This window comes from Acomys russatus, chromosome 23, assembly GCF_903995435.1.
Source record: "Acomys russatus chromosome 23, mAcoRus1.1, whole genome shotgun sequence".
NCBI classification, from domain to species: Eukaryota; Metazoa; Chordata; class Mammalia; order Rodentia; family Muridae; genus Acomys; species Acomys russatus.
Genome location: NC_067159.1, coordinates 46682411 through 46690284, shown reverse-complemented (window position 1 = coordinate 46690284; position 7874 = coordinate 46682411). Strand labels below are relative to the sequence as shown.

General features: G+C 46.2%; 1 protein-coding gene across 1 annotated transcript; it reads right to left on the bottom strand.

Annotated features, from left to right (window-relative positions):
• Window positions 1-1453: 1453 nt before the first annotated feature.
• C23H1orf52 (chromosome 23 C1orf52 homolog) lies at window positions 1454-7787 on the bottom strand. Its single transcript, XM_051165861.1, has 3 exons — window positions 7478-7787; window positions 6729-6927; window positions 1454-1542 (listed from the first exon to the last, which is right to left on the bottom strand). Exons 1-3 carry the CDS (start codon window positions 7748-7750, stop codon window positions 1454-1456), a joined length of 561 nt encoding a protein of 186 aa, XP_051021818.1. The 5' UTR covers window positions 7751-7787.
• Window positions 7788-7874: the final 87 nt, after the last annotated feature.

Here is a 7874-nt window from a genome sequence, read left to right as displayed (position 1 = left end):
GTCACTGGAGAAGAACCAGGCCAAGGGTCAAGGGTGTGAGGCAGAGTGACGCACCGGAAGCTGTAAACCATCCCTTACAACTGGATAGGATGTTTCCACCAGACCTGAGATGGTACAGCAGGAAAAAGATGAAACAAGGGAGATGGTGTGGCTTTTGAGACAAGTGGTGATGAAGACCTGGCTATGAAGTCTAAGGCAAACCTCACACCATGGACACCGCAACAGCATTCCTCACAGGAAGAAGAGCAGCATAGGGCATGCTGGCCTCGGGGAGGCTGGGGGAGGCCACGGAGAACAGAGGAGCCAGGAAGGAGCCAGAGTAAAGAGAGGATTTCCCTTTGCTTGCTATATATACCAAAGCATCAACACAGAGCCTAGGTAAAGAAAGGCCTGGGTGCTAGAGGACAGGCATGGAGATTAGTATAGCCCCAAACAAACAAGATGCTCAGTGAAAGTGGAATTTCAGATGGATTTTTAATGTGTCTCTTTTATCACGTATACTCAAAGATTCAAATTTAACTGGATACCTTATGTTCTTTGCTGAATCTGGTAATCTTTCACAGAAGAGCCTTATCTTCGGTATATTTAATGAAGAAATGAACAAATAATCATACTATATAAGGCATATATGGTTAAGTGCAGCCACATAATCAGAGGAAAAGAGCTCTCCCAACGACAGAAGTACACATGGAAGACAGACATACATGGAAGACACACATCCATAGAAGAGGCATAATGTTCTTGGGAGATGACTAAAGCTGAAGAGTGGACATGTGGTTTAACTGGGTTCTGGAGTCAGCATCCTGAGTGAGCCCGCTAGCCTTCACTCACTGGCTGTGTAGCTGCCCAGTTCTTCAAGCTCTCTCTACAGAACTGAGGATTCTAATATCTACTTTCCAGGACCGTTGGGGAAAAATAACATACAAGGCACCTGAACATGGGAGGCTCTCCCTACATGCTAATCCCTACTGTGAACTTCAATGTCACAGGGCATGCAGGCTGCCTGTCACAAATACTCATGTTAATGGCATACAGTAATAGCAATGTTGAATTAAGTAATTTTATTTCCATGATCATCTATTTACACTGTACAGACACTAATGAAAAGCACCCACAAGTTCACAGTACAATACATTTACTTTAAAAATATATTCCTTTATAAAAGGTTCATAGAACATTGGCATATCCACGTGACAAAACTCTCGAAGCCTGTCACCAGTTTGTGATAGGCAGAATGCTTCCAAGAACTATCAGTTCATAATCACAGGTCACCATGAGAGTTGTAAATACATACAGGTTTAAATAAAGAAACGAATTCTACAGTGGAGCATCTTGAAGTGATACTCGTTAGTTCGTTAACATAAATACTTTCATGGAGATGTCTGTCATAACAACACACAATTGCAAACAATCTGCATGACACGTCTCAGGAGCTCAGCAGCCTGGATGTGTTCTAGCCACCAGCTTTCTCCTTCCTCTTCTTGGCTGATTCTCCTGGCTCTATCCTGCGCGTTTTAGACACACGCTCATCTTTGTCATCATCTTGAAGCAGGGAAAAAAAAGAACTTTGTTAGTAAGTCTTTAAAAATCAACAGAAAAAAATACATTAGCTTTCTGCCAAAACACTCATCAGCTGTTTGAAAGCATACCAATAAAAACTAAATACAAAATTTCAAAACCCTGATATTAACTACATAAAAAAACAAGTAGCTTTTCTTTTTAATTACAGCAATACAGTATCTGCAAAATTGACTTTTTAGGGACATGCTAATATGACATAAGCCATTTCCCTGAAAACCAGCCTTTTCTAAAACAGCCACTCCCCAAATTCTCCAGTGCATACACTGCATGCAGTTAGATCCACTCCATACCTCACAGGCTAGAGCATGCTTCTTCTAGCCATGCTAGAAATGGTCACTAGCTGTTCCCATCTGCTCAGATTTCCTCTTGCAGTCTTATCAAGAGACCACATGCTCTAAGGTTAAAAGCGGAAGTGAAGGTTCAGAGAACCTCACAGGTGCCTGTTCTAATTTTGGACCACTCCTTCCTAGGGGGTCAGAACATCTTAACAGCAGCAACAGAGTAAGCAGACCTCCGTTCACATTGAGAAAAAATTGGATGGAGGAAAACTACAGAACCATACTATGAAAACACACACACACACACACACACACACACACACACACACACACACACGCACACGCACACGCACACACACACACACACAGAGTTACTGTCTGTGACCACAGAAAAGTTCCACTAATAAAAATGCCAAACCTGAAAACAGTAGGCCTTTCATCCTATTAAAAACAACAACAACAAAAAAAATGCTGAGCAGTGGTGGCACATGCCTCTAATCCCAGCACTCAGGAGGAAGAGGTAGGTGGACTTCTGTGAGTTCAAGGCCAGCCTGGTCTATAAAGTAAATCCAGAGCTGCCAAGGCAACGCAGAGAAACTCTGTCTTGAAACAAACAAACAAACACCCAAACACCCAAAATAAAACACTATGTGGCTCAATAAACACAGGCTGGCACAGACTAGTTGCTAATTTCCATCTCCCTAAAAATGTGTGATGTAAAGAATTCCAGTCAAGGCTGGCAGTGGTATGCCTGTAGTCACAGCACTCAGGAGGCTGAGATAGGAGGGCTGCTAAGAGTTTGAGGCCATCCTGGGCTTCACTGAGTATTAGCCAGCCGGCTATGCACAGCAACAGGCTCACCATGCCACCTCAGAAGAATTCTCTATAAATAAACAGCTGTGGCTTCCCTACTTCCATGCAGCAGGGACTAAACCTTGTGCCTTCCAGACAACAGTCTACACTCAACACCCTCCTCCTTACTTTATTCCCCTCCCCTTCTTCCTATGTACCCTACACTTGCCTAATTTCATAATCCTCCTGCCTCAAGCCTCCCAGGTACTAAGAATACAGACAGGAGCCTCTGCACCTGGCTTAACTTTATTTTTTTGATCAAGAGGATATCCATAATCCAACAGGTATAATATGGTGCCATATAAAATATTTTGATGTCTTAAGATACCTTCACATTTAAAAATTATGGCAACTGTTAAGGTCAAATCAGGTGAAGAAAATGAATAAGCCAGGCTGGGTGCGAATGTCTGAGGCACAGGATTATTGTGTGAAGCCACTACACTCTGGTGTTTTAGCTGGACCTTAATTATCATGTTTATCTTGAAATTATTTTCAGAAATAGTAATATAAAAGTTAAAAGCATTTTAAAAAATTATGAAACACATCAACACACATTAAAAAGAGACATTTCTGCTTTTATTCCAACATTTACTACAGGTAAATCTACTGATGAAACACTCAAGCCACATACTACACAACCGGAGGATTGAGTTCCCTCCCATGAGGGACTGGAGCAGCAGAGCTCACACCCCCCAGCGTCACAGCAGGCCACTGCCTCGCCACCAGCACAGCAGAGCAGGGAGAGCCAGTGACTAGATTTATGAGAGAGCTAGTATGGTTAGTATGGCTAACCGTACGCAGTACAGACACACAGAGATGAAACATTTTCCTTTTTCTTTCTTTCTTTTTCTTTTTCTTTTTTGGTTTTTCAAGACAGGGTCTCTCTGTGTTAGCCTTGGCTATCCTGGACTCACCTTGTAGACCAGGCTGGCCTCGAACTCACCTGCCTCTGCCTCCCGAGTGCTGGGATTAAAGGTGCACGCCCGGCCTGAAAAGTTTTTCTGTTACACAACTTGAATCAGCAACATTATGCACTTGTAAAACTAAACGTTCCATGAAGCCCTTTGCCCCAGCAGCTAGGCCTTGCAGTTATTTGCTCCTAATGCTGTGGGCCTCTGCACTGTGTTTATCCCCATCTCCGCCGAAGCCTGGCGACTGAGAAGCAGTGGTGGTCAGGCTGCATTTAACCATGCTTAGCTCCTCTACACTCCCAATCCAAGTGGCAGAAAAGGCCAAAGAGGAATATGAGAAGGCAAAATAAAAGCAAGGTAGCTTAATAATTAATTTAAAATATAATCAAGTGGGTACACTTTGCAGTACTTGCTTCATTAATTACAAACTATAGGCAAAAAAAAAAGTCATCTGGACCTGAATTTGAATTCCTCATAGCCTTTGTAAAAAGCCTGGCGAGTTAATACAAATCTGTATGTAATCTCAGTGCTCCCATGGCAAGGTGAGAGGCAGAGACAGAACTCCCAGCTCAAAGTAAGTACATAAAAAGCAGAGAAAAAGTCCCAACATAGAAGACAAGGACCAATGCCCAGGGTTGTCCTTTGGTCTCCACACTCTCATCCATACAGAGAGAAAATATCAGGCAAGTTAAAATTTCAGTGACTTCACAGAGTACGGAGCCTGATGGCAAAAATCACTTCTCAAAAGGCAACTGCTGACTGGAGGTGTGGCTGAGCTTGTAGAGTGCTCTCCTCACCATCTAGGACCACACATGGGTAGGGCAGCGCATGCTTGTTATCAGTTTGACAGGCACAGGCAGGAGGATCATAGTTCATGGTCATCTGGCTACACAGTGAGTTTTAGACCCAAGCTCCAGAAAAGGTGGGGCTAAGCAACGTGCAAGTCTACATTAACAATTTAACATTTACCTATTCTTAATGTGCAAGCCCCAGAAACCGACCCCCCCCCCCCCCGCCCCACTTCCTGAGACAAGGCTCCTCCGCTGCCTGGAGCTCGCCAATCAGGTCAGTCAGACTGGCCACAGACCCTCCCATCTCCACCTCCCAGGACCAGGGCTGCAAGCGGACACCACTACACCAGCATTTGTAGGTGGACCCCGGGACCAAGCTTGGGGGATGCTGCTCGTGAGGGAAACACTTCATGACTGTGCTACACCCTCGGCCTCAGATCAGAAGCACCTTTGAGTCACGTGACGTAGCTTTAAACCAGAGACCATGGTCCGTCGGCCTGTCTTTTCCTACTGCTGACATTCACTTTCTGAGCAAAAGGACAGAATTAACTATGGTAACACGGATGCCATTTGCCATTTACTCTAATTCCTGGTAATTGAGCCAAAAAAATTAGAGAAAAGGGAGATTCCTGCTTACTTGCATATAATTTTTGTCCTTTCTCATAAAGGCACAGAGGGGCAAGGACAATAGGCTCTGGTGACCTGGATTACCACTCTGGGCCCTTGAGACACATGATTATTTCTTAAACTGTGAAAACAGGAAGGGACCAAAACCCAGTTTAACAAGACACAAATCCTATTTCAAAGTTGAACTTGGAAGTCTTATTTTGTCGGCTCCCAGTGGTGTGAACTTAGGCAAATTCTTTCATATCAGACTATTTTTTTGATCTAAAAGAGTGATACTGAACTGTGAGTCACGGCTGTGCCCGGTTGCTTAAGAATATTAAAATAGGAAACGTGTATGAATTATTTACTATGACCGTGGATACGCCATAAGCTCTCATATTTACATTTACTCATTCTGGTTTTGTAAGACTTTATAACGATTATTTATTCAAAAATACTTTTTAATTAAAGTGCCATACAATAAGGTATTATATAACTCATACTTCATTTAAGATCTTAAAAACAACCTGGACATAGTGCTAGGGAGGTAAAAGCAGAGAGAAATGGTGGTGAAGGTCATCTTCAGGTAGCTGAGATGTTGCCTTGCTGAACGGCATCAAAAGTGTGCATGTAGAGACTCCCCCTTCTCTTAAAGGTCTCTGTAAAGTTGGCCCTTGTACTGGAAGATCAGAAATATGTTTAACCAAAAGGGCAAATGACTTTAAAAACATCCAAAAATGCTCAGCTCAACCCAACAGGCATCCAGCGAGTGCTCACAAAGACCTAGTGGCTGATACCACACACAGGACTGATCAATGTTGCTGCTGATCAACTCGTTTTCATAAAGCAGAAAGCCATATGAAAGCGTAACCACACACAATCGAACTAGCAGCATTAGCGCATCCCAGGTAAAAGAGAGTAAAGTCCCAATCAAGAGTGCACTAGAAACTGACTTCATGCTGGATTTTGTAAGACGAATGACTTTACCAGGCAAAAGTTCAAACCATTCAGTCCAGCCTAAGGTGCAGTATACTTAAAAGCCAGGAACCCAGATGACAGTGTGGTATACTCAGGTAGGAATTTCACTATTTAAATGCTGGAATGGAGCCCTCAAAATGGGCTGGGGCAAGCCAGTTATACAATCAGATACGAGTTTTGCAAGCTCACCACTAGCTGCAGTGGGAGACACAGGGAGACGGGCTAAGAGTTTGCAGGCAGAGATAACTGTGGTAGTCTAAGCCAGAGAGAAAACTGATTAGCAACCAAGGCAATAAAAATCAAACCACCTCTCCACGCCTGTTCCTACGCACAGTTTGGTTCACTCTGCCACCCTGACGCACAACTGCCTTAACTTTACATGCCCTCAGCTCGACTCCAGTGCAGGGACAAGAACGCGCTGCCCTAACACGGCATCGTAAAGGACATGCACTGGAGACTTACATCCTAGTACTGAGAGGCAGAGCCAGGCTGGCCTCAAACTCAACACTTTGGTCTTCATAGCGAGTTTCAGAACATCCAAGTACACAGACCTTGTCTTGCACAAAAACAAAACAAAACAAACAAACAAAAACCCCAAAAGATCGAAATGGTTTCTTGTTGACATCCAAAGACCATTCTAGTCAGTTCTTCTGATTCACTAGGATTTAAACTTTGTTCCCTGGGTACTTCGCACTGAGAAGGACTGAAATCTTCCCAGCTCCCCTTCTTACCTGATTCCACTGTCTCCTCCCCTTCCGGCAGAAGCCTGGCTTTCTTGGCATTCGGTGGGGCATCATCACCATTGTCCTCATAGATATTCGACCATTTTATCGCCATGTCCAGCTCCGGCGGCGGCGGTTTCTTCTCCGTAGTGTAAGTCTCCGGGGGCGGCACATAGTTGGACTTCCAGATTTTGAATTCCTTTGGAGGCTGTCAAGTAAGCACAGTAAGAGGCCCTGTGACCTGTGACCGAAGTTCCAGCCATGGATACGAGCGCATGCACCTCCCTACCGATTGCTCATCTTTCTGGCTTTTATTTTTTTAAAAAAATCCTGTAGGCTTAAAAGACACATTCCTTTTCCATCAACATCACAACACTGTTAGGTGAAAAGTCAAAGGGCTCCCTATATAAACAAAGCTAATAACTTTTAGTTACCAAAGAAGGATCCAGAGTCTCAGATACTACGGCCAGGCTGACCCCTTCAGGAGGCTGCAGCAGAGACACTGTCTTGGAGGCAGCAGCGCAGACACTTCGGCGTCAAAGGGAAGGGGTCTCGGGGAGAAGCTGCAGCGGGGGGCGGGGAGTCACCACCGTTAGTCGTCGCCCGGCTGGGGGGCCCCGAGCGCGGAGGGGCGGGCCCGGGCTGACACCCCCCGGGCTCCCGGGGCCGTGGGGGACGCGCGGCATCCCGCGGGCTGCGTGCGTGTGTGGGGAGACGTGCGCGGGGCCCCGGGGCGTGCGCGGGGACGGGGACCTCACCTCCTCGGGCGCCTTCACCACGTGCCGCTCCCAGTCGATCTGCTTGTTGAGCGGGTTGTAGAGGAATGCCGGGCGGGTCACGCTGCGGAACAGTTCGTCCGGGCCCGGCAGTCGCTTCTCCGCCTGCTTCCCGCGGCCGCCCGTCGTCGGAGCCGGGGTCGCCTCCTTGCGACCCGCATTTTCAGGCTCGCTGTTCTCCTCGTCCGACGAGTCGGAGCTGCTGCTCCCGTAAGCCGCAAAATAGCTCAAGGGGTCCTTCTCCTCAGCTGCCATGACGGCTCCAGGCGGCCACCCTCTCGGCCGGAAGCCGGAAGCCACGGCTGGCCCCGCCCCTCCCCCCAAGACTGGCAAGTGATCCGCCTGCGCCCCCTAGCGGCGGTGCTGCGCTCCTACTTCT

Coding starts and splice junctions, on each gene's coding strand:
- C23H1orf52 (XM_051165861.1), bottom strand. CDS start 7,750: ATGGCAGCTGAGGAGAAGGACCCCTTGAGCTATTTTGCGGCTTACGGG. Junction 6,928..7,477: donor TGGTGAAGGCGCCCGAGGAG/GTGAGGTCCCCG, acceptor CTTACTTGACAG/CCTCCAAAGGAATTCAAAAT. Junction 1,543..6,728: donor GGAGGAGACAGTGGAATCAG/GTAAGAAGGGGA, acceptor CCCTGCTTCAAG/ATGATGACAAAGATGAGCGT.